The sequence below is a fragment of the Stenella coeruleoalba genome (genome assembly GCF_951394435.1).
Source record: "Stenella coeruleoalba genome assembly, chromosome: 2".
Taxonomy (NCBI): Eukaryota; Metazoa; Chordata; class Mammalia; order Artiodactyla; family Delphinidae; genus Stenella; species Stenella coeruleoalba.
Genome location: NC_137147.1, coordinates 77,853,102 through 77,880,588, shown reverse-complemented (window position 1 = coordinate 77,880,588; position 27,487 = coordinate 77,853,102). Strand labels below are relative to the sequence as shown.

The 27,487-nt window shown below is 35.5% G+C and overlaps 1 protein-coding gene across 2 annotated transcripts; it reads left to right on the top strand.

Annotated features, from left to right (window-relative positions):
* On the top strand, positions 1 to 26,141 carry LOC307182218 (rho GTPase-activating protein 11A-like; the record flags this gene model as incomplete). Of its 2 annotated transcripts, none has more annotated exons than XM_079913441.1 (12): positions 1 to 129; positions 3,816 to 3,886; positions 5,678 to 5,774; positions 6,307 to 6,560; positions 7,238 to 7,401; positions 7,568 to 7,714; positions 16,129 to 16,203; positions 17,002 to 17,130; positions 19,750 to 19,879; positions 20,355 to 20,463; positions 23,145 to 23,283; positions 23,687 to 26,141. In XM_079913441.1, 12 exons carry the CDS (start codon positions 1 to 3, stop codon positions 25,270 to 25,272), a joined length of 3,030 nt encoding a protein of 1,009 aa, XP_079769567.1. In that variant the 3' UTR covers positions 25,273 to 26,141. The 2 variants fall into 2 exon arrangements, with proteins under 2 accessions (XP_079769567.1, XP_079769566.1); XM_079913440.1 differs by having other exon boundaries at positions 17,002 to 17,166.
* Between the last annotated feature and the right edge of the window lie 1,346 nt (positions 26,142 to 27,487).

Genomic DNA, 27,487 nt, shown 5'->3' with positions numbered 1-27,487 from the left:
ATGTGGGATCAGAGGCTGGTGCGGTTGGCCGTTGTACAGCAGCTTCGGGCTGTTTATGGCGTTAAGGTCAAGGGTGGCCGCGGGCAGTGCGATCGCAGGAGACAGGAGACAGCAGCCACGGAAATCGTGGTAAGTTATGGGGAAAGAGATTTAGGTTAAAAAAGGAGGGGGGCGTATTCCCTACCATCACTTATTACCGGGTCATGTTAAAATGTTCATTCTATATGGATCCAAAAGAGAAAATGTTTAAGTGTGTCAACTTCAGCAACACTGACATTTTGAACTAGATAATTCTTTGGGGGGTATTGGGGTTAGCTGTTCTGTGCATTATAGGATGTTTAGCAGCATCTCTGGCTTCTATGCACTAGATGCGCGTAGCGTGTCCCAATTGTGACAAATAAAAATGTCCTGCTAAGTTATTGTATTTTGAACAAGTTGCACGTGGGAAGGGAGACAAACACTACCCCACCACCACTGTTTGAGTAATATTTGGAGAGGAACAAGAGCTACCAGTATCTTTTTTAAATGAATCAGTAGATGAGGTGTGACAGTATTAGAAATAGGCTTTAGATAATAACTTTATATTCACCTATTTGAAAAGAACATGCTTGCTGCTTGGCTATATCATATTTTTGAGACATAAAGGTTTTTTTTTTTTATTAATGAGTAAATTGAGAAACCACAGTGGAATGATTCAGAAGCTGTTGATTTTTGGGTGGTTGAGGTTAGGGGATTTCGAATGAGATTTTAATATCTCTACAGAATCGTCAAGAATTTCATTGTGAAAAATAAGTTGAATATAAAGCATTTTGTTTTAGATTTACTTGCCTAATTATATGGTGCTTTCTAAATACAGATGAAAACTAAAAATTAATTTTCATAACTCTTAATAGTTTATAGTTTCTGAAAGAAAATAAGTACTTGGAGAAGAAAACTGACAAATAATGTATATTCCTCTTAACAGCTTATAAATTCTGGAGAAATTATTTTTGTTGTTTGCAACTTATTGGCAACATATTTGTTTATATTTAAAAACTAAGTGGTTTCTTCTGATTATAAAACTGGCTTTCCAAGATCTCAAATATAGTAGGTTTTGTACGTATATGAAAGAATTTGTATGCAGATTTTTTTCTTACCCCTCAAGAAAAACTGACACTTGGCCTTTAGAGTCAGATAGACCTGAGTTTGATTCCTGGGGTGTGATCTTGGGCTGCTTGTCCTAAGCTTTAGTTTCCTACTCTATAAAATGGGAATGGTATCTCTCGTTGAGTTGTTTAGGGGATTTAAAAAAATTATAAGATCTGTAGATGAGACTAGCACACAATGCCTGTCACATGCCACTAGTTGTTATGATAATCAGAGGTCCTCATCCTAATTGGTAATCATGCTAGAAACCCTAATAAAAATATTCTAATAGAGAAATACAGAAGATCATTGTGTTAACACGAACGAGATCTAACATGTTAGGTAATTATTTGAATACTAGATTTCTTTGGCTCTTTGGCGTTTGTTATCTAATGATAGTTTTGAGCTCTTTAAGAAACTTGCTAGACATCTTTTTAAAGATGATATTGTAAGTGATGTTCTAATACATAAAATTTTAAAAGCATGTTATTAGTTTTATTTTATGAGATTAAATTATAGCACTTACTTGTGAAGCCAGTTATTGAGCGTAATGAGACTTGAAAAAAAAAACGCTGAATTCTGGTTATGTAAGACATTTGTAAACTTACAATCAGCTTCAGCATCTGATTTAGTTTTGCATTTTGTTTGGTTGCACAGTATCAAGAAAATTCTGATTTACCCAAATAAGGGGTTGCCCATACTAAGTTTTTTTTTTAATTTAATTTTTTTTTTGGCTGCACCATGCAGCATGCGGGATCTTAGTTCCCCAACCTGGGATGGAACCTGTGCCCCCTGCCATGAAAGCACGGAGTCTTAACTACTGGACCACCAGGGAAGTCCCCCTAACTTTTTTTTTTTAATAGCTCACCTTGAAATAATTGTAACAGCAACAAATATTCTTCGAATGTTTGCTTTGTCAGACACTGATGTTTTACATCTTTTAATTCATTTAATTCTCTCTGCAACTCTATGACTTAGGACCTATATAAGGATACTGAGGCACAGAGAATGACCATTTAATCCAGGTCACTCAGCTAATAAGTGGAAGAGCCAGGATTTAAAACTTGGCAGTCCTGCCTCTAGGAGCCTGCTCACTTAAGCACTATGCTACACAGTCTTTTCTATATTCGTCAGTTAAATTGAGCCAGCTACTTGAAAAGGGACTAGTAAGATTTTGTCAAATCATTAAGAATACTGAATGATTTTGGCTGCACTGTGGTTTGCGGGATCTTAGTTCCCCGACCAGGGGTGGAACCCAGGCTCACAGCAGTGAAAGCGTGGAGTCCTAACCAGTGGACCACCAGAGAATTCCCTGAATGATTTCTTATTATAAATAACAGGTTAAATAAGGTACTCTTACAACACAAGTGCTTCAAGAGCATTCATGGAGAGCAGATGTAGCTAAACTAAATTAAATCACATATGATCTGAACTAAATCACATATGAGTGATTAGATATGCCCACTTAATCTAATTTCATATAAGCAGACATATACAGGCTTGAATTTTTTTTAATTAATTAATTTATTTTTGGCTGCATTGGGTCTTTGTTGCTGGGCACGTGTTTTCTCTAGTTGCGGCAAGAAGGGGCTACTCTTCGCTGCGGTGCGCAGGCTTCTCATTGCGGTGGCTTCTCTTGTTGCAGAGCACAGGCTCTAGGCGCTCGGGCTTCAGTAGTTGTGGCACACGGGCTCAGTAGTTGTGGCTCGCGGGTTCTAGAACACAGGCTCAGTAGCTGTGGCGCACAGGCTTAGTTGCTCCACTTGTGGGATCTTCCCGGACCAGGGCTCGAACCTGTGTCCTCTGCATTGGCAGGCGGATTCTTAACCATTGAGCCACCAGGGAAATCCCTTTAATTTACGTTTAAGTCCAAGGCAAAGCTACAACCTTCTTAATCAGTGACTTGTTTTTAAGAAGTTTGAATATATGCCCAAAGATAGTGGCAGATTCTTTATTCAGAGGTGTGCACAAACACTCAAGTTAACCAACGTACAAATGTGCTCTTGGGATCTTCAAATGTATTAAAATTTGAATGCGAGTAATACATTCCACTCTGACTTTTTAAAATTGGTTTTGAAAGTACGACGTGAAATTTAAATTGTTTGCAGAATCCCTTCCTTGGATACCTCAGAACAGTTTGATTAGTACTCTCCCATAGAGTGTGGAAAAGATAATCAGGTATAAAAGGAACCACCCTGATATAATTTTAGGAAGTACTGAGTGACAGGAATTACTGTTATAGGCCAATTTGGCCTTTTGTTCAAGTTAGTATTTATAAGGTGACCAACAGAAAGTTTAAGGTCAGTATTTATATAGTTACTAAAGGAGCTTGTAGTATTTTCCAGAAATGTTAGCATATTGGGCCAAATTCTGTTTAAGAATTTCCTTACTGAACACTAAATGGATTGATTTTCTGTTGTGGGATTGGAAACTGAGGGAATTTGCTGCGTTGCTTAAGGGCGATGACTCTATCTTGACCATTTTTGTACTCCCAGCATCTAGCATAATATCTAGTATAAAGTAGTTATTTTTTAACAAATATACTTGATGTAATTGTTTTCTGTGTCTCGACCAATAGTTTATTTCTGCTATCTTGTTTTATTTTGTGAGGTTTTTAATTTGCCTAATGTTTAAGAAAACTTATATTGAGCCTAATATTTGTGTTAGAGTAACTGACTTTGTCATTTTAGGGTAAAATATTTGGAGTACCTTTTAATGCATTGCCCCAGTCTGTTGTTCCAGAATATGGACATATTCCAAGGTGAGCAAACTTTGAAATGAAGAGTAAATATTTCAAACTGGTATTGGAATGTTTAACAATAAATAGTTGAATGGCGCACAAAATTAGTTGGAACTAGCAAATGATTTTATTTCTCAACTAATGTTAAAAGTTGTTTTTTAAACTTTTGCGTATTTTAACTTTTTAATTTGTACTCATTTTCAGGATTGAATTTTAAGGTTTAGTAATGAATAAATGTTAGAAAGCAAATTATTTTTGTTCTAAGGCAGAGTTTTCCGTTCTGTACCGATGTTTTCATTGCTGTTTTGATGATACTCAGTAATATACTAAACTACCAATTCATTTATAATTTTAATATTTTTTATCTTAGAAATGTTGGACAAAAGAATATTTAACTATCGGAGTATTTGTGAATATAAATTATTTAACACGAGCTTTTCTGTGTCACTATTTGTAAATAACCTTTTGGACTAACTGCATCAGAAGTTGCTAGGGAAGTTTACGGCTTAAGAAAATAGTTTAAAAATGCGTAGTAGAAAGATACTACCTTAGCTCTTACTAATTCATTTCCCCTCTATCCAAAGTAAGGTTCATTCTGGCTACTCTAGTCTAATAACTTAGGTTTTTAATTGGTGCATTGTCCAAAAGTATTTGTTGAACACCTTGCTGCCTTAGAACAATTTTCCCTCACTCACCCTATAGGTACAGATTCACAATCTTCATGAGGTAACCACTTACTATTTTGCTTTTTAAATGGCCTATGAAAGGTTTTTTTTAATGATGATTTTCAGCGTTTAGAATTGCAGTCATATCTCTAGTAATAATGACTAAATCTTTGTTGTCGTTTCTTTGTCTGCTTTTTTAAAAAGAAAGTTTTTCTGTCAGTTACTCTGGAACATTCAGCCACTATGCACCAGTACAATGCTTTCATTTACTTGCAGCTGACATCCATTCAAATTTTTTGTTACCAGCTGTTACCTAAGCATCTAAAGCCAATATTGATTGTTAAAAATTATTCAGTATAAAGAAATTGAGCCCACACCTCTAAATGTGTGAAGGATTGTAAGGACTGGGATGGATATATCTGACTTTCTGACAGGTAATGTTGGTGAGAAAAAAAAAAAGCCTTGCCTTATTTTTGGGCAAATGTAGTTGATGGTAGGTTTTTTAAGCTATGTGTGCTGTGCAAGATCACCTGTGGAGAGAGAATAGGTAAAGAAATGGAGAAGGCCTTAGAGCCCTGGTTGATCCTAGGATGGAGAAGTCTGGCAGAAAAAGAGGAGCCAGAAAAAGTTTGAGAAAGAGCAGTCAGGGAGACAGCAGAAATTCCAAAAGTGTAGTGAAGAAGAGTATTTTCAGGGCCGTCACAGAGTGGTCGAGTGTATCAGCTGCTGGTAGGACAAGCAAGATAAAGACAGTGAATTGACCATGGATTTGGCAAGGCAGAGGCCATTAGTGATCTTGATGGAGTAATGGGGATGAGTCTGATTGCAGAGGGTTGAGCAAAGACTGGGATATGAAGAAGTGAAGGCAGTAAAAAAAAGACAAATCTTGTGCTCTGAGCTGAAGCAGAGAAATGGATTAAGATTGGCAAGGATCGGGGATTGAGCAGGCTCACTGAAGTTGTCATGGGTAAAAAGATGGGCTTTAGAGAAGAGTTTAGGAAGCAAGAAGGAAAACTAAAAGTAACCTTCTATCACAGAGATTAAAGGGATTTGTAGCATCAGAGCTGAAAGGGGTGTAGTCTCTGGCAGGAGAATAGGATTTAGAGAGATGTGTGTCTTACCACCTAAAAAGAGTTCTCTCTTTCAGTTTTCTTGTTGATGCTTGCACATCTTTAGAAGAGCATATTCATACAGAAGGGCTTTTTAGGAAATCAGGATCTGTTATTCGTCTAAAAGCACTAAAGGTAAGCATATTCTTGAACTATAATTTTTCATTTGTACCACTTTTTAATTTGGTTTTTAGGATTGAAATATTTAGAACTATTACATGAATTATGGACAGAAATTGAGTTTGCAGAAAGCTTTTTTTCATGGCAGAAGAACCTTTTTCTTTTTTCCAAAATGTATATCATTTATATAATGCTTTTTTAAAAAATTGAGGTATAATTGACAAATACATTTAAGGTGTACAACCTGATGTTTTGATATATGTATATGTTGTGAAATGATTGTCATAATCAAGCTATTTATATTTTATAATGCTTTAAAAGTTTACAGAGTACTTTCAGATTCATGGTCCTTGTTCCTATAATGTACTATATGAAATGAAAATTTTTTTAAATTTTGTTTTTAGCCTTCTAAAGAGAAGTGATAAATGCTAAAACAAGAGTTAAGAGAAATTTATTAAAGAAAGCTCTTTAGAGTATAAGAAAGGATACTTTATTTGCATTAAACCCTTAAGCCCCCGAACGCTCAAGATTGTTGTATTTATTTCAGAATAAACTGGATCATGGTGAAAGATGCCTGTCTTCTGCACCTGCTTGTGATATTGCAGGGCTTCTTAAGCAGTTTTTTAGGGAATTGCCAGAGCCCATTCTCCCAGCTGATTTGCATGAAGCACTTTTCAAAGCTCAACAATTAAGAACAGAGGAGAAGAATAAAGCTACATTGTTGCTTTCCTGTCTTATGGCTGACCACACAATTGATATATTAAGATACTTCTTTAACTTTCTCAGGAAAGTTTCTCTTAGGTGAGTAGTAATTAAAAGTTTTGGGAGATGGTAGTTTAATTTCTCAACTAGCTAGATTTACCCTTATGATAAGAAATTAAATTTCATTTGGCATGGAAATTTTTCTTAAAAATATTATATTTTTCCTTACTATAAGAGGTATACCCTGTATCATTTAAAAAAACAATATACCAAATATAATATTTCCTTGCTGTCTTAGGGTTGTCATGGTGGATGCCTTAATGGCTTATTGGTGTTTATAGGCTTCTTAGTCCATTGAATGGCTTCAGATTATTGTGTTTCTAAAATATTTGCGATTTGCTTTTCAAATTTTTCCCTTCTCCCTGCTGTCATTGAGACTGCTGGTTTTAGACATACTTGGCTGCCTTCAGCACTTCGAATTTTCTGTGTGTGGGTTTGAAAAATCAAAGAAATGTGTTCAATTTGTGTGGAAAAACAAAGCGTGAACTCTATGGGTAGCAATGTTTTTATGACATAGATTTAAGCACAGAGAGGCTGTGTATTTCTGGTTCTGTCTTATTTCAAGCCAGTCATGTAGATGGGTAGATGAAGGATAACTGTGTCTTGATTTGTGTTTAACTGATAAAATAAGAGGTCTGCAAAATGTGCCCAATATGTTATTTTAACTCTGTATTTTTATCTTTAGCTCCATCTCATAAAACCTTTTTTCCTTTAAGGTGCAGTGAGAATAAGATGGATAGCAGCAATCTTGCTGTGATATTTGCACCAAATCTTCTTCAGACAAGTGAAGGGCATGAGAAGATGTCTGCTAACACAGAAAAAAAGCTACGATTACAGGCTGCAGTAGTACAAACTCTTATTGATTATGCATCAGATATTGGTAAGATGTAGTTGCATTATTAAATAATGGGATTTGTTTAAATGAGGGAGATCCCAGCTTTTTCTAAGTGAACTATGAAGACAACTGTTAGAAAGTGGCTATATACTATTGCAATGTTTTGAGGGGGAGTAGAGGAACCATCTTAATTGTGAACATTTTCGTTTAGGACATGTTCCAGATTTTATCCTAGAAAAGATACCAGCTATGTTGGGTATTGATGAACTCTGTGCTACTCCATCACTAGAAGGCTTTGAAGAAGGTGATTATGAAACTCCTGGTGACTGTAAGAGAAAGCGAAGACAAAGTGTAGGAGGTAAGCGGTCATGGCAGTCCTGTTTGTGGATGTACAGCAATTTGCTTTTGCCTGAAATGTGTTTGAACATAAAAAAGCATAAGCTATGGTGTATGCCTTTTTGGTGCTTACAGCATAGTTGGAGAGGCATGACATATGCATGTGAAAAATAAAAATGACAATATAATCTAATATTTATGTGCTAGATGTTTAACACAAATATAAACTGCATTCCAGGGAGAAAAGTTCCCTGGTTGTAATGACCAGGGACACTATAAAAAGAAAGTTAAACTGAACCTTCTTGAAGAATGGGTAGAATCTAGGAGAACTGGGTGGAGGGTCAGAATATTTGTATCCTATTCGAGGATGCTATGAAGAAAGATTTGTGTAAACTAGAAGTAATCTATGTCTGTGTCTGTAAGGTAGAAGTAATCTATGTCTGCATGACTTGAGTGGCTCAACCTAGGGATTAGGATGGTATTATGATAAGCTTGAACTCACACTAAAGAATTAGAACATTAAACTGGGTATTGGAGAACCATTGAAGGTTTGGAGAGAGGCATAACATGATTACACTATTTTAGAAAATCATCTGGTTTGGAGAATTGAGACTTGGAGGTAGGGAGAATAGTCAAAAATGTGTGGCAGTAGTCCATGTGTGAGATCATGACTTGAAACAATAATATAAATTAGCAGTATGAACTAAATAATGAAGGAAACATTACCAAGGAAGAATCAAAAAGAACCAAAGTTTCCTCTTGGTGGAATCAATCATGAGACTTCTTAATCTTCTTGATTGGGAAGACAGACTATTCCTCCAGTTGCCTTAGGAAATTTCTTATCTTTTGCGTATCAGAACCAATTTCTGTTAACTGTCCGATGCCTTTTTGAATCTTTTGGCTGATATGATTTTGCCTCCTCCTTGGTTTTTTTTTGCCTCCTTTGTAGATTTCCCTTATGCCTTCTTTGTTCTGTAACAAAGTACTGTACTGTACAGTACAGTACTGTAACAAAGTACCACAAAGTACCACAAATTACCACAAACTGGGTGGCTTAAAACAACCAAAATTTATTGTCTCACAGTTCTGGAAGCTAGAAGTCTGAAATCAAGGTGTTGTCTGGGCCATGTTCCCTCTGAAACCTTTAAGGGAGAATCTGTTCATGCCTCTTCGGGCTTCTGGTGGTGGCTATCGATTCTTGCCATTCTTTGATTTGCAGCTGCATCACTTCAATCTCTGCCTGTGTTGTCATATGGCGAACTCCCTAGGTGTTTCTCTGTGACACCAATCACATTGAATTAGGGCCTACCCTAATGACCTCATCTTTATTTTTTTCTTTTTTTTGAGTGAAAGCAGGTTTATTTTAGAGATACACACTCCACAGACAGAGTGTGGGCCATCTCAGAAGGCAATAGGTAGACTGTCTTGAAGGGCGAGCGGCCCTGAGGTGTGAGGGTCTTAGTTTTTATGGGCTGGTAATTTCATAGGCTAACAAGTGGGAGGAGTATTCTAACTATCTTGGAGGAGGGGTGGGGATTTCCAGGAGTTGGAGTACCACCCACTTTTTTGGCCTCTTATGATCGGCCTCTGAACTGTCATGGCACCAGTGGGTGTACTAATGACCTCATCTTAACTTGAGTTCATCTGCATAGACCCTAATTCTAAATGAGGTCACATTCACAAGTACTGGGAGTTAGGACTTAAACATATCTTTTTGGAGCACACAATTCAACCCACAAAACTTCCTACCCCAAATTCAGATATTCTTGGATACAGATCATCTTATTACCCTTTTCCCTTTGTGATTTCATTCACTCCTGTAAGTTTCACTTATTGCATCTAAATAGATGAGCACTTAAATCTCTACCACTGTTATCTCACAAATGTCAAACCACTTTAGTAAAAGTCTCTACTAGGCAGACATCACACTTCTGCTTTTCCTTGGTGCTTGAGCTCAGCATTTTGAAATGATCATCTTCACCTTCTTTAAACTGGTTCTTCTCGAATTCTTTTTTCTATTAATGGTACCACCATTCTCTAGTCACAGCTTTAAGCCATAGGTGCCCAACTATTACTTTACCGTCTGTATTCACAGAGTTTTCAGGTTCTGTAAGATTCTATCTGCAGTGTTTACTGCATGTTTACTGTAAGAATTTCCTTCTTGGTCTTTGTGCCTCCTCCTTGAATCTGCCCTGCTTATTGCTGTCAAGGCGATATTCTTAATATATAATTCTAATCATGTATCTCACATGCATACCCTTCAGAAACTTTCATTAATACTGATATCTGTAGCCTGACATTAAAGATCTTTCATAGGATTGCTTTACCATGCCTTTCTACTGTATCCTATCTCTCCTTTATGCAGTCTATACTTTAGTCAAACTGCTTTCTTTATTCATTATTTTTAGACACTTTGTTCTTTTGCTTATACTTTTTGATATAATGTTTTACTTCCATCTACCTCTACTGTTCAAATAATATCCACTTGTCAAAACCCAGCCTAAATGTCTTATCCAGCAAGCTTCCCCCCTCCCTTTTAAAAATTTACTGTTTATGTATTTTTATTGATCTGACATTGGTCTATAACATTATTGTAAGTTTCATGTGGACATTAAATTTCGACTTACCTATACACTATGGTGTGCTCACCACCAAAAGTTTCATTTCTATCCATCACCATACAGTTGACCCCCTTTACCCATTTCGCCCTTCCCACACCTCTCTTTCCCTCTGGTAACCATAACTCAGTTCTCTGTATCTGTGTGTTTATTTTGGTTTATTTGGTTTGTTCATTTATTTTGGTTGTTTTAGTTTGTTTGGGATTTTTATTCCACATATGAGTGGAAGCATGCGGTGTTTGTCTTTGTCTGACTTATTTCACTTAGCATTATACCCTCAAGGTCCACCCATATTGTCACAAATGGCAAGATTTTGTCCTTTTTTATGGCTGAATAGTATTCATTGTGTATATATATACCACATCTTCTTTATCTATTCATCCATTGATGGACACTTAGGTTGTTTCCTCCCCCTGCCCCATTTTATTTATTTATTTATTTTTACATCTTTATTGGAGTATAATTGCTTTACAATAGTGTGTTAGTTTCTGCTGTATAACAAAGTGAATCGGTTATACATATACATATATCCCCATATCTCTTCCCTCTTGCGTCTCCCTCCCTCCCACCCTCCCTATCCCACCCCTCCAGGCGGTCACAAAGCACTGAGCTGATCTCCCTGTGCTATGCGGCTGCTTCCCACTAGCTACCTTACATTTGGTAGTGTACATATGTCCATGCCTCTCCTTCGCTTTGTCACAGCTTACCCTTCCCCCTCCCCATATCCTCAAGTCCATTCTCTAGTAGGTTTGTGTCTTTATTCCTGTCTTGCCCCTAGGTTCTTCATGACATTTTTTTTTTCTTAAATTCCATATATATGTGTTAGCATACGGTATTTGTCTTTCTCTTTCTGACTTACTTCACTCTGTATGACAGACTCTAGGTCTATCCACCTCATTACAAACAGCTCAATTTCGTTTCTTTTTATGGCTGAGTAATATTCCATTGTATATATGTGCCACATCTTCTTTATCCATTCATCCAATGATGGACACTTAGGTTGTTTCCTTATCGTGGCTATTGAAAATAATTCTGCGGTGAACATAGGGATGCGTGTGTCTTCTCAAATTAGTGTTTTCATACTCTTTGAATAAATATCCTCATATGGAATGGTTGGATCATAAGGTGGTTCTAGTCTTAAATTTTCGAGGAATCTCCATAATGTTTTCCACAGTGGCTGCACCAATTTACATTCCCACCAACAGTGTATGGGGGTTCCATTTTCTCCACACCCTCTCCAACACTTGTTATTTCTTGCCTTTTTGATAATAGCCATTCTAACAGGTGTAAGATGGTATCTCATTGTGGTTTGGATTTGCATTTCCCTAATAATTAGTAATGTTGGACATCTTTTCATGTGCCTGTTGGCCATCTTTGTCATAAATTAATTGTCCATATATGTATGGATTTATTTCTGGGCTTTGAATTTTGTTCCATTGATATGTGTCTGTTTTTCTGCCAATGCCAGGCTGTTTTGAATACTATATAGCTTTGTAATATAATTTGAAATCTGGGAGTGTGATACCTTCAGCTTTGTTCTTTTTTCTCAGGATTGCTTTGGCTTTTCAGGAATTTTTGTGTTTCCATATAAAGTTTAGGATTTTTAATTCTGTTGACATGAAAAATGTCATTGGGATTTTGACAGGGATTGCATTGAGTCTTTAGGTTGCTTTAGGTACTATGGACATTTTAATAGTGTTAATTCTACTAATGTATGAACACAGAGTATCTTTCCATTTCTTTGTGTCTTCTTCAGTTTCTTTCAACAGTGCCTTAGCATTTTCAATGTACAGGTCTTTTACTTCCTTGGTTAAATTTGCTCCTAGGTACTTTATTCCTTTTGTTGTGATTGTAAAATGGGATTGTTTTCTTATTATTTCAAATAGGTTTTTAGTGGAGTCTTCAGGGTTTTATATATATATATATATATATATATATATATATATATATATATATAAACTATGTCCTCTGCAAATAGTGACAGTTTTACTTCTTCCTTTCAATTTGGATATCTTTTATTTATTTATTTTTTCCTTTTCTGTTTGCTCTGGTTAGGACTTTCCATACTGTATTGAATAAGAGGGGTGAGAGTGGGCATCCTTATCTTCTTCCTGATATTAGAGGGAAAGCGTTCACCTTTTTGCTATTGAGTATAAGGTTGACTGTGGGTTTATCATATATGGCCTTTATTATGTTGAGGTACTTCCCTTTTATACCCATTTTATTGAAAGTTTTTGTCACAGATGGGTGTTGAATCTTGTCAAATGCTTTTTACATCTATTGAGATGATCATATGATTTTTATCTTTCATTTTATTAATGCAGTGTATCATGTTGATTGATTTGCGGGTATTTGATCCTTTTAATGTAGTGTTGTATTCAGTTTGTCAATATTTTGTTGGGGATTTTTGCATCTATGTTCATCAGAGATACTGGCCTATAATTTTCTTTTTTTGCATTGTCTTGCCTGGTTTTGGTGTCAGGGAAATTTGGCCTCATAAAATGAGTTAGCACGTGCTCCCTCCTCTTCAGTCTTTCGGAAGCATTCGAGAAGGATAGGTATTAAATCTGTTTTGAATGTTTGGTAGGATTCACCTGTTTTGTTTTGGTTTTCGCCTTTGATTTCTTGATTGACTCAGTAGTTCAGTAGCATGTTGTTTAGTCTTCACGTATTTCTGATTTTTCAAGCTTTCTTCTTGTAGTTGATTTCTAGTTTCATACCATTATGATCGGAAAAGATGCTTGATATGATATCGGTCTTCTTAAACTTATTGAGACTTGTGTTGCAAGTTATGCTCAATCCATGAGAATGTTCCATGTGCTCTTGAGAAGAATGTGTGCTGCTGTATTTGGATGGAATGTTCTGTATAAATCTATTGAGTTCATCTGGTCTGATGTTTCATTTAAAACTGCTACTTCCTTGTTGACTTTCTTTCTGGATGAACTATCCATTGATGTAAGTGGGGTGTTAAAAGTCCGTACTGTTATCGTGTTGTCAGTTTCTCCCTTTAGGTCTGTTAATACTTGCTTTATATATTTGGGCACTCATATATTAGGTGCATATATATTAACTGTTGTTTCTTCTTGGTGAATTGTCCCCTTTATCATTATATAATGTCCACCTTTGTCTCTTGTTAACTTTTTTAGCTTGAAGTCATTTTTGTCTGATATGAGTATGGCTATACCCATTTTCTTTTGGCTGCCATTTGCTTGGAGTATCATCTTCCATCCCTTTGCTTTGAGCCTATGTTTGTCTTTAGATCTGAAGTAAGTCTCCTGGAGGCAGCATATAGTTGGGTCTTGTTTTTTAATCCATCCAGCCACTCTGTCTTTCGATTGGTGAATTCAGTCCATTTACATTTAGGATGATTATTGATAGATGAAGACTTAGTACTGCCATTTTATCTTTTGTTTTCTGACTGTTCTGTATCTCCATTGTTTCTTTTTCTTTGTGTTTCTGTCTGCCATTTTGGTTCGATGGTTTTCTATGATGTTTTTCTCAGTTTTCTCTTTTATGTTCTGTGTCTCTGCTCTAGATTTTTATATATATATATATATATATATATATATATATATATATATATATATATATACATATTTTAAATAAATTTATTTATTTTGTTTGTTGATTTTTGGCTGCGTTGGGTCTTCATTGTTGCACAAGGGCTTTCTCTAGTTGTAGCAAGCAGGGGCTACTCTTCGTTGTGGTGCGCGGGCTTCTCATTGCGGTGGCTTCTCTTGTTGCAGAGCACAGGCTCTAGGCATGCAGGCTTCAGTAGTGTGGCATGTGGGCTCTAGAGCGCAGCCTCAGTAGTTGTGGTGCACAGGCTTAGTTACTCTGCAGCACGTGGGATCTTCCCAGACCAGGGCTCGAACCCATGTACCCTTCATTGGCAGGCAGATTCTTAACCACTGCACCACCAGGGAAGTCCCTCTAGATTTATATTTTCTGATTACTATGAGGTTTGTGTAAATTGTCTTACAGATAAAAGTCCTTTTTCTGCCAATAGCATCTTACTACCTTCATTTGCCTATATGAGTTTCATCCTTTTCCTTTTACCTTTCTGTTGCCTGAAATTGTCTCTTTATGTTTTGTGTTCTCTACCAAATTGAAGTAGCTATAGTTTTACTGCTTTTTTCCCTTTAACCTTTATTATAGAATTGTTTGACAGCTTATTTTGATATAGAGTTGCAATTTTCTGATTCTGTTTATCATCTTACTCAAAATTTTGTTTACTTTTGCCTTTTTGTTTTCTGGTAGAAGAGTTCCTTCCAGCATTTCTTGTAAGGCAGGTCTAGCACTGATGAAGTCTGTCAGCTTCTGTTCATCTGGGAAACCCTGTATTTCTCCTTCATATCTGAATGATATAGCTGACAGTTTTTATCTTTAAATATATTGAGTATGTCATTCCATTCTTTCCTGGCCTGTTGAGTTTCTTTGGATGGCGCCATTGTCTACTCAGTCATCAAAGTCAGAATTCTAGACGTCCTTATCTGCTCTTTCCTCATTCGCACATCCCACTATCACTTTGATCTCTTAAATACCTTTAATAATGCCTCCATTTCCATAGCTGCTACCTCAGTTAAGACCTTCTTCTCTTGCCTGGCTAATTCCCACTCTTCCTTCAGGTCTCAGCTTAAATACCAGTTCCTCAAGGATACCTCCTCTAACTCCACAGTCTAAATCCATTGTTATATTTGTACTTCACACTATTTACCCATTTGTCAATAGGTATTTATTTCCTTAGTATATTTAATGTTTGTTTCCTCCAATAGAGTAAGTTTTGTAAAGGTCACTGTTTCATATTTTGGCCACTGTTGTATCTTCATTGTGTCTGACACATAATAGGTACAAAATAGATATTTGTTGAATGACTGAATAGCATACTTAGAAGAAACTTTAGCTAGTTTGCCTGTCTCCATCCAAGGAGGCTTACCCCCCAATAAATCTGTCATACTGCTGCAGATTTAGTGATTTTCCTAAAGTGCAGAAATGATGACTTTGTTCCTTTTTGCCTTTGGAGAAGTTAAAGTTCTTCAAAATGATACACAGCCCTGTTCTGCCTAATACACAAGACTTATCTCTTACCGTATCCACTGTTCACTGTTTGCTCTAGCAGTATCAAACTCCTGGTTTCTAGTATACATAAATTCTCTTTTTTCTTACATACCTTTGCATATACTAGTCACCTTGCCTGAATTCTACCTTCCACCCTAATCAACACCTACAAATCCTTCAGAACACTGTCCAGGTTTTATTTCCCTTGCAAAGATTCCTCTCTTAATGCCATTTCTTTCCTTCCTCAAAAGGTAATGATTTCCTCTTCCATACTCTTTCTATACATTATAGATACTTGTTTTACAGTTCATTCTGTATTTATTTATTTGTATGTTTTTTGTTTTTGATGTGGACCATTTTTAAAGTTATGTTTTTAGTTTTTTGACTGTGAGACATGTGGGATCTTAGCTCCCCGACCTGGGATCGAACCCACACCCCCTGCATTGGAAGGCAAAGTCTTAACCACTGGACCACCAGGGAAGTCTCTCATTCTGTATTTAATGTCTTCCTATTTATCTGTTTTTTTTTTTTTGAGAGATATGGGAGTATAAGAGGGGAATGAAATACAAATATATCCTTTAGTATTTTTCCCCTATTTTGAAATAATTCCTTTTACATGACCTTAAGTGACTTTAAAACATATAAGCTGATATAAACTTAGATGCTAAAAGACCACAAATAGCAATATGAATTATTGATAAAAGTTAGGTAAATGTTGTTATAATTGATTATATGATTATAAATATGCCTTGCATTTCAGATTTTGTTAGTGGAGCATTAAATAAACTTAAATCTAACAGGACACCCTCTATTACACCTCAACAGGAAAGAACTGGTAGGTATTATATATATTTATTTAAGTGGACATTTATATATATTATACAAAAATTAATTACGATAATGATTACCTAACTTATTTTGTTTAATCAATTCCAAATGTAATTTTTAGTGGAGATATTGTACTATAATATTATGACATTGGCTATATATATGTAATACATAATATATAATTACATTGGATATAATGAACGTAAAATTGTAGGTATGAATTTATTTTAGTCTATTGTTATATCTTTGATCTTCTGAATCATGTTCTTCCATTTGTAAGTTGGATGATATTGAACATGTGAAAATAAATCTCATTTTTATTTTAGAACCAGAAGTTTATTAATATTTGTTCCAATTTTTTTTTTTTTTTGGTTTGCTTGTGGCTGAAATTATTCAACCCAGTAATAGAAAATTTGATCACTTGTTTTGTTTTCTAGATTGAAGACATTAGCTGGTTAATACTCAGTTATGATGAAAATCAAAAATATTTAGATCAGTTTTTGTTTCAACACCTTGATTATAATTTTTCTTGCCTATTTAATACTCTTTAATGTGAATTATATGCATCTTTTAGTCTATTTGGTGTTGAAGTTACTAAGAGTCTGGCCTCTTTGCAACTTCACTGTTTTTATTTTAAGTAATTGCATAGTGTTAATTTAGTTTTATAATATATATTTGATAATGTTAATGTAAACATATCCCCCCCATTTTTGGTTCTAAGAAATAGCTTTATAAGAAGAAATTATATAAAGTGTTTGTATTTTATCAACTTTGTGGGAGAAAAAACAAGTTTTCTTTTTTTCAGCCCAGCTATCCATTTCACCAATGATTCTTACACCAAATGCTAAGCGTAAACTACCGGTAGATTCCCATGGTTTCTCAAGTAAGAAAAGGAAGTCCATCAAGCACAATTGTAACTTTGAGTTGTTGCCAGGTAATCTCTTCAGTAGCACTTCTACACCAGTATCAGGTAACAAATAGAATTTATATAATTGGGTTATAAACATTAACATGAGTGCCTATTCTGGGCAAAGTGCTATTTCATATTAATATGACCCTTTAGGAGCCAGAGTTTTATTCTCTGTTTTATCAGATCTCTGAATTTTATAAAGTCCCCTAACTTTTAAAATAGACAGTGGTTCAGTATAATTTGTGTGTGTGTGTGTGTGTGTGTGTGTGTGTGTGTGTGTGTGTGTGTGTTTTACTGCCATGCCTATTGAAAGTTATGGGTCACTGTGGATAGGATAGCACTTGTGCTCAGGTTTTACGTGATTGAACATCCTAAATTCTACTTTAGTTACTTCTGGATCTGTAGCTGTGGCTGGATTGCTGTCTTTTGTTGAGTTGAGGTCACCAGCGTTTGAGCATCTCTGAATCCAGAGTAGGGGTGTTACCATTGAAGTACCATTGTGGGTTAATTTGGGGGGCAGTATTTTTAAAGTTTTATACTCAAGTGGCTTTTATAAAAAGCCATCCTTATGGCATGGTTTCCACATCCCTTACCAGCCCAGCCATTTTATTCCAAATGAAATACAAGTTCCTAATGTGGCCAACCAGAGCCTTCAGAGAAAAATATAATCATGCTAATTTGAATACCAAATTTTTGTTAGTGTGATCTTGGATTGAGTCTGCTCCTTTAGCATGTGTAGAATACAAGTTGGCTCGTATTAACCTGTGGTCAACCCAAAATGAATTGAAAATCTAAGCCCAGGGTCTTCCATCTCATATTTGTGTCACATTTAGACAAAATGTGAGTAGCCTCTGATTCTTTTAGATTTTCTTTGGTTTCAGACAATGTTAAGAGTTTCAATTTGAATTTGTTAGCTGGGTTATGAGGTTTTCTTCCCAAAAGCCTCTCTTTCGCTTTTGTTATCCGAAAGGTTTACATTTTCCTTGTTTGTTGTATTAAAAAGGTGAACAGAATAGCAACTTGTTCTCTATGGTTCTTCAGGTTCTCTGTGGTTCATTAAAGTGTAATGATAAGAACTCTGAAGCTATGTCTGTAGTTCTATCTGTATTCACAGGCTGGAGACTTAAACTCCTTTAAAGTAACTTAGTGTGTTTTTAGTATTTAAAGGCTTTCTGCTTTGGAGGACTACTTCCAAGTGACAGATGTGAATCATAGTTCTACCTGCCTTTGTTTATTAGCAATACATCATCTTCCCCAAGAAATGAACCTGCAGATTCCTTCTCTCCAAGTTCCCCAAAAATAGATTAAACATTATGTTACTGTAACATTAGCGAAACTTCTTTTATAAAAAAATTAACAAGTTCAGCATCAGTAATTCTATTATTTTAACTCACCATTTTTCTTTGACCCTTTCTCAGCCACAATTCAGTAAATTGCATCTGCAAAATTGAAAATGAGTTGGTTTCTAAGTTTGGATTATAACAGATATGATGCTTTTCTTTAATATATGTAGGCAACAAGATTAATCTACAATCCATAGTGTACTTATTTTTAATTTTTTTCTAATATGTGTTGTAACTGTGTGTTATTCCATCTATTCTGACTGTGCCTCCTTGTCACCACTGATATATTTTCAAGATAACTAGACTGCAGCCCTAGAATAAAGCTACCTATGTCACATTGGATATATCATATTGCCTCCAAGCTTTCTTTTTAGCCGAATGCACCCAAAAAGTCACTGTAATGGTTGTATTATTTTCTGGTTTTGTAATTGAAAAAACATGGATATTTCTGTTTGGGGACCTGTGAATTCTTTATCGATACCAATGATAAGTTGAGAGGGTTCATGTTTGTTGAGTGTATCCTGGGCAATATTCAAATACAAATCAAATGTATATGGAGCCTTTGCTCATAACTATTATACTTTTCCCCTAATTTTTTATTATAGTTGGTTTCATGGTATAGTGTTAAATAACTTAATCAAAATGAGCTGTTGTAACCTCCAGTTGTTATCATGGGACATGGCAGTGGCCAAGTGGTTAGGTGTATGTTATAGATCATCAGTTTTTGTTTGTTTGCCAAAACTTTTGGACAAATTGCACTCCAGAGTCAGGTAGACAGCAAGTTGGCTAGCAGGTGCATACTGGATACTCAGATACTAAATTGTTTTTCAGTAGTTTATTTTTGATAAGAGCATTAATTAATCTTATGTACCAGGTACTGTGCTAGACATCTTATATACGTTACAGTAATATTTATATTCACCATAGAAGTCCAGTTTTAGAGCCTAAAGCCATTTAGTAAGTGGTGGACAAACTCAAGTCTGTCTCGAAAGCTTGCTCCTTCTCCAATCTGCAACAGTGCCCACCCCTCCCTTGTAGTATTAAAAGAGTTTAAAGCAAAACTCTAATATAAAAATAATGTTTAATCTGACCTTTAATTGGTAACTAAAAAGTAAGAAATAGATTTTTTTTTTCAGTTGACTTGGGTTATTTGACCCCTGAAGATTCTAACCAGAAATTATGTGATTTTGTGGTTGTTTAGGGGTGGAAATTAAGACTTCAAATCTAATTGCTATTAATATTTTATACTTTGAAAAGAAAATGAGTATGTGTGGTCTATCACGTGTGGTTATTTTTATAGTTCACTTTGATACAAGCCCAGAAGGGTCATCTCAGAGTTCACTCTCTCCTGTCGCCGTCAATGGAAACCATTTGATCAGTACAGGTGTGCTAAGGCGAAGTAAAAGGCTTGCAAGCAAAAAAGTTTGCAGGTAATTTATCCAGGTTGGATAAAAATTTGGTATATACAGTTAATAAAATATTTTGTGTCTTTCTACTGAGAATCATAATTTTTAAAAATGCCCTTTGCCTTTATAGTCTTATTAATCAAGTGCATATCCTCTAGAGAAAGATTCCTAATTTGAATCCATTTTACTTGCTTAAAATCCTATTTTATGTTGATGTGTGTAATTTTTAAATTTCCTTTTAATATAAAAAGCTAGTCTACCCTAATGATTCTGGTTTATAAGTGACTAAACTCTGGTGATAAACAGGAAAGTTTATTTTATAAAATACTTGTATTTTTTATGCAAATACAATGTGTTCCTATATGGTATCTTAAACCTAAAAAATTATTACTCTATTCAATTACTAACAATGTGATTTGCTCTGGACTTTCAAACTTTATTTCGTAGGAATTCCAGTTCTTATGCTATAAACTGATGTTTTTAATTTGACTCTTTCTAGGGTGGAATCAGGAAAAGCAGACTGCTTCTCTCCTAAAATCAGCCGTAAAGAAAAGGTTCGAAGATCTCTTCGTTTGAAATTTAATCTAGGGAAAAGCAGCAAAGATGGAGTAAGTGTCTTTCACCATTTCATTGAAGTTTATATTAGGATAAAGCTGAAGACTTGATGCTAAAAGACTCTCTCAACCCTGCCTCTCTTCCATCTACTGTCCCATTCTCTGCTCTTCTTTATACCAGCCCTTACACTTGAGTTGTTATCTCCAGTTCCTCCTTTTCTATTCTGCTGAAATCAATTCCAGTGAAGCTTTCATCCCCAACACTCACTGAAACAGCTCTCATAAGATCACTCATGAATTGAGCATTGCTCAGACCAGTCCTTGTTAGCCTTGATATGTCAGCAGCATGTAACCTGGCTGATGACTTGCTCTTCTCTGGCATACTTTCTTTCCTTGCTTCAAGGACATATAGTCTCATGATTTTCTTCCTTCTTTGTCAGTTAATTTTCTAATTCCTTTACATTGGAGTGCCCAAAACTTTGCCCTTGGGTTTTTCTTTTCTCACTCCACTCACTCGGTGATCATCAGCTCTAAACATCATGTATATACTTACGACTTATATACTTACGACTTCAAGTTTATATACTTACGACTTCAAGTTTATATCTCTAGCCCCAAATGCTCTCCTGAACAACTTGACTGTTTAACCGACCTACCTACTTGACCTCCCTACTTGGGTGTTGATCCCAAGTAGGGAGGTGTTGACATCTCAAGTGTAACCTGCCCCAAATAGAGCTCCCAAGATGCACTTCTCCACTGTTGGTATTTCTCCACTCCTCCCCGTCTCCTCCACCCACACTTCTATTCTACCTGTAGTCTTCACCATCTCACTTATGGCAACTCATTCTTCTAATCACTTAGGCCAAAAACCATGCAGGCATTCTTTTTTTTTTTTAACATCTTTATTGGAGTATAATTGCTTTACATTGTTGTGTTAGTTGCTGCTATATAACCAAGTGAATCAGCTATACGTATACATGTATCCCCATATCCCCTCCCTCTTGCGTCTCCCTCCCACCCTCCCTATCCCACCCCTCTAGGTGGTCACAAAGCACTGAGCTGATCTCCCTGTGCTATGCGGCTGCTTCCCACTAGCTATCTATTTTACATTTGGTAGTGTGTATATGTCCATGCCATGTATATGTCCATGCTCTCTCACTTCGTCCCAGCTTACACTTTCCTCTCCCCAAGGAGAGGAAACGGTCCTCAAGTCCGTTCTCTACATCTGCATCTTTATTCCTGTCTTGCCCCTAGGTTCTTCAGAACCACTTGTTTTTTAGATTCCATATGTATATGTTAGCATATGGTATTTGTTTTTCTCTTTCTTACTTCACTCTGTATGACAGACTCTAGGTCCATCCACCTCACTACAAATAACTCAATTTCGTTTCTTTTTATGGCTGAGTAATACTCCATGGTATATATGTACCACATCTTCTTTATCTATTCACCTGTCCATGGATACTTAGGTGGCTTCCATGTCCTGGCTATTGTAAATAGTGCTGCAGTGAACATTGTGGTACCTGTCTTTTTTTGAATAACGGTTTTCTCTGGGTATATGCCCAGTAGTGGGATTGCTGGACCATATGGTAGTTCTATTTTTAGTTTTTTAAGGAACAACCATACTGTTCTCCATAGTGGCTGTATCAATTTACATTCCCATCAACAGCATGCAGACATTCTTGACCCCTCACTTTCTCGCACATGTACCGTCAAAACCATTAGGGAATCCTGTCTAACTTCTGCTTTCAGTCTATCCAGGCTGACTATTTCTCACCAGTACTACATTTCTAACCTTCTCTAAGTTATGTCATCTGGAACTTGGATTACTACAAGTTCCTACTAGTAGGTCTACCTGCTTCTACCTTGCTGCAGTACTAGAGCCAAAATTATCCTCTAAAAACCAGAGTTAAATTATGTCACTCATGTCACTCCTCAGCTCAGAACCCTTCAGTGACTCCTTGCTTCACTCTGAGGGGAAAAAAAGAGAAGCCAAAGTTCTTACACTGATCTGCAGTGCCCCGCATGATCTGTTCCTGGCCTCCCTCTTGGAGCTCTCCTCCTGCCACCCTCCCTTGCTCTCTCGGCTTCATTCACTTTTGCCTCCTGCAGTTTCTCAAGTGTGCCAGACCTTGCTTCAGCCTTAGAGGCTGCACTGGCATTTTCCTGTTCTGGAATGTTCTTCCCCCTCATACCTTCATGACTGTCGCTCTCATTTTTCTTTACTCACAAATCATCTTCTGTTCACTGTGTTTAAAATTATACCCCACCCTTCACCACTCCGTATCCTCCTTACCCTGCTTTGCTTTTGTCCTTAGCACTTTTCACCTTATATATTGTATATTATACTTTATAGTTTATTGTCTGTCTTCTGATCTAAATCTGCCCATCAAGAATGTAAATTCCATGAGGTAAGATTTTGTTCTGTTTTTCTGTTTTCTTTCACTCTTGTGAACAGGTACTGGCACAGTCATCACACACACAAAAAGTTTTTTAAGTTAATTTGTGAGGCTGTTTTTATTTTAGATCATAAAATATCCACTAATAGCCAAGTCAAATGCTTATAATTTTCATCAGCATGCATGCAAGTATATTGTGTTTGCTATAAAATTGTTCCTCAATTATATACACACCTTTTAAAATCAGCTGTAGAGGATTTTGATAACTACAAAGTAATATTTTGAATTAACTAGGTTTATTTCTTAACCAAAACTTTTTCATTTTGTTCTGTACAGAATGTGTGTTCTGGTGTCGATAGATCTGAAAATGTTGGTCGACGACTTGCAAATCAACAAAGTTTAAAAAATAGGATTGAATCTGTAAAAACAGGTCTGCTTTTTAGCCCATATATTGATGAAAGATTAACAAAAAAAGGTATATTTACATGATATTGTTAGAGTTTTATCCCAAAAGCCTACTTTCGTTGTTTTTTAAAAAATTTTCTTCCCATTTTAGTGAGATATAATTGACATATAACCTTTAGTTGTTTTTAATGATAAAATACATTAAGTAATTTACTATTCTAGAAATTGAAAATTCGTGTTTGAATAATGAAAATATTGGAATTGCAATGTATTTGTCTATGAATAATTGGAGGATCTTTAAAAATGTAAATATAAAGATGTTTGACATATTTATAGGTAAAAATTATCTCTTTTAACACAAATCTAGTTTATCGGAATTAAATGCTTAGTATTTAATTTGTCATGTATTTGAATAACATTTCAAAACTAGGTCAGATATAAATGATTAAAAACACTGAACTGCTTTATTTTAGGTTCAAAAAAGATCAGTAAGTCTGAGGAAAACTTATTAACTCCAGAGCGACTAGGTGGAAGAAATTACCGGATGTCTTGGACAGGACCTAGTAATTCAAGTTTTCAAGAAATAGATGGAAATGAAGCTTCTCCAATAGATGCAGTTCTTGAGGTGGAAAACTCTTCCTTGGAGACCGATATGATGGTTGAAAAGTCACCTGTTAGGTCATATGAGCTTACCCCTTCTAATGTACACAGTAGGCATAATAACAACGTAACTGGCAGCTCTCTTAGTGGGGATGAAAATAACCTGACCACAGAGACTGTGGTGAAAATTCAGAAAGCATTTTCTGAATCTGGAAGTAATCTTCATGCATTGATAAATCACAGGCAGTCGTCATTAACTAATGTAGGGAAAGTAAAATTTAATGAAACATCTTCTATCAAATGTAGCACAGAAAAAAATCTATTTGAAATTAATAATTTCACTGTGATAGAATCCAATGAACACCACACTAGTAAAGATGAAATTAGTTTTTCAGAAAGAGACTTCTCACTACATCAAACTCAAAAATTGGGTAGAGAAGCCCCTATAAAATGTTACTCAACTCAGATGAAGATAGAACTAGAAGACAACATTCATTCGAATATACCAAAAGATTATTTAAGCAAGCAGGAATTGTCCAGTGATGAACAAATAAAGAAACAAGAGTCCCCAAGGGATACACTAAATACTAAATTAAAGGAGAATGAAAATATGATCGAAGAGAACTTACTGAAATGTGCAGCTTCTAGAGAGGACGTGGCTAGCGCCTCTTCCTCAGAGCAGATTACGTGTAATAGTGCAAACCTGTCAAAACCTAGGCCTGTGAGAATTGTTAAACAGCAGTCACTGGTGGAAACATGTGATAAAACGGTTTCTGAACATTTACAAATGACAGAGCATGGAAAGGTTTCAGACCACATACAGTGGTTTAACAATCTTTCTTTAAATGAACCAAATAGGACAAAAGTTAAGTCACCTCTTAAGTTTCAGCGTATGCCTGTCCGTCAGTCTGTCAGAAGAATTAATTCTTTGTTGTTGTATGGTGGACAACCTCCAAGACATAAACTAGCAAGTCTTGGTGATGCTGCTTCTCCTCTGGTTAAATCAGTGAGCTGTGATAGTGCTCTTCCCTCTCGTGTAGAATGTACATCAAAAGATTCCTCTATTCCATGTACCAGATCAAGTCCTAAAGAACAGAAGGCTACATCATGCAAACAGTCGAATGTTGATGCGATTTCAAAATCAAGCATGGAGGTAACTTCTACATCTTTCTCACAAATGAAGAGGCACCCAAACTCTGGAAATGCTTCTCTTGGGTCCACCAGAGTTTGTAAGCAGGAAGTGATATCTAATGGCCAAATTAAGGTTCCCTTGGATGATCTGACAAATCACGATATAGTAAAATCTGTTGTAAATAATGATATGGGCTTTTCTCGTGGCATAAATAACAGGGTCCTTAGAAGACCATCAGATAAAGAGAGGGTCTGGTATAAAGGTTCTCCAAAAAATCCTATTGGAAAAGCTCAACTACTACCAACAAGTAGACCTGTAGACTTGTAATTGGTAAATGTTATACTACTTGTCATTAATGTAAATAAAATTAGCAATTGGCGATATGACTTGCAAGGTAATCTACGTGTTAGTTTGTAGCTCAGAATGATTGGTGTGTGATCAATTTTAATTTCATTGCACAAGCAACTTGAATTCTTAAGCTTGTATAAATGATGACTTTGTTTTTCTTAATTATGGCAATATTTAAACTTACTAATTTTATTGTCATCTCTCAAAGCAGAGGTTACACTTTACTTTTTTAAAGAAATTGTTGACTGGGTTTATAAGAAATTAATTTTTGAAAATTGCATGAATTTTATTTTTTAACATGCGATAGAAGAATGGAATGAGTTGTGCCTATTTCCTGTTACTCCTAAATCAGATGAGGTTTCTCTAAGAAATGTCTAACACAGAGAGAGAGATAAGCCCTGCAAATCTTATTTCCCAAATTCCGTTAATGTTTATTGTCTTTATCAAAGTCCCTAGAAATTAATTTGTTTCAATAGCATCTTAATCCTTTATTCCTTTTGGGTGCAGAGTAATTAGACATATATTGTCAATAGATGTGACAGTGTGTTCACTTGAACTAAGAATAATGGCTAATGCAGAGTGACGACTCAAGTGTGCTCATATAGTATGATGCTGCAGCAGTAACTGTGACTTTAAAGCCATACTATGTTTTTTAAAGTTAATTTGCACAAGTACATTTATATCTGTTTTGTCCAATATAGAATTTAAAATGTTTTAAGAGGGAGTAATTAAGCTTGGAAGATTTTAATCAAAGTGATTGCTTATATACAGATGCTTGATTTTAGACTTTGAAATAGTTGATGCACCTCTGTACATTTACCTTGGATTCTTACACTTTAGATTCCTACAGGAGCCTGTGATGGTTTTGTCGTGTGTGTAAATGTTATTTATTTAGCAAAGACATTAAAGATAACTTTCTGGAAAATGACTTGCCTGAGACTCTAATGAAATTCAAAATAACCTTTTAGAGTTTGACCCAAATTGTCAAGCAAATCTATCTAAATTTGTATTTTAAATTATTAGAAATAACAAATCTTTAAGGAAAGAATAATATCAACAGTAGAGGGTATTCTCTGAGTTTTGGAGGAAGGAATATGCATGCAGACTCAACCACTAAAGACAGTTTTGCAGGTCAGTTGTTAGGGTGCCACATTCAAGCTTGGGGCAGAATAGAACCACACTGCACACCATTCGGAGCAACCAGGCGGCATGAATTTGTGTGAGGAATTTAAAGTCATCAGAAGTTTGCTTTAGCAAGTTCTCCCTAATAGCAGTACATCTGTTTTATTTCAAAGCTATTTCCTGTTTCTATATTCACTACCTAGGAATCGACCCTTTCTCAGAATTAGTAAGTATTTACTTATATAAAGACTAAAAATCTGTAGATATAAACATCATGTTTATCTGACATGAAAACAGGTTTTTAATGTAGACTGGGTATGCATTTCAGATGTTTATGGTATAAGAGTAAGTGGATATAGAAAATATTTATAAATTCTGAGATGTTTGTTGTCTGGTTCAAAGCAGTTTTTTTAAACTTTGCTTTTAAAGTTTTAAAAATACATCAGTGTCCTTTTATATCCATGGGGGTAGGTGAAATGTTGAATTGGAAGACTAATTCAGTAAGAAGTCATAGGAAATTAACTGTACAAATCACCTGAATTAGTGGATTTTCTGAGAGATTAATCATTAATCAATAATGAAAGATATTTATTTAAAAAAGAAAACTACCCATATATATCATCCCATTTTTTGTTAGCTGAAAGCTGCAATGCAGATTAAAGGATTATGAAGGTGCAAATCTTGGAGATGAGGTAATTGGAGAGTCATGAAAGCTGAGTTTTAGACTTGATTTAATATTCCTGCTTTTATTTTTTTCTTATAAAAAATAGAGATAATGTTACCAATCTCATGGGGATATTTGATCAAATGATATACAAACATACTTAACAAAGTTAAAGTGTCTGGAGATGTGTAGTAACTCCAAAAACTATTTTTACTTTGTTCTTACAAGTAAATAAATTAGTATTAATTTGATTATTATGAGCAACAAACAATACAGTTATACATAGAACTTAATAGACTGCTTGGCAATATTCTAAAATCACTAAAAACTTGATATAGGATTTTGAAAATCATCAAGCCCAGGACATATAATAGATGTTTTTAGAAAATCAAATTTCATATGAAGCAT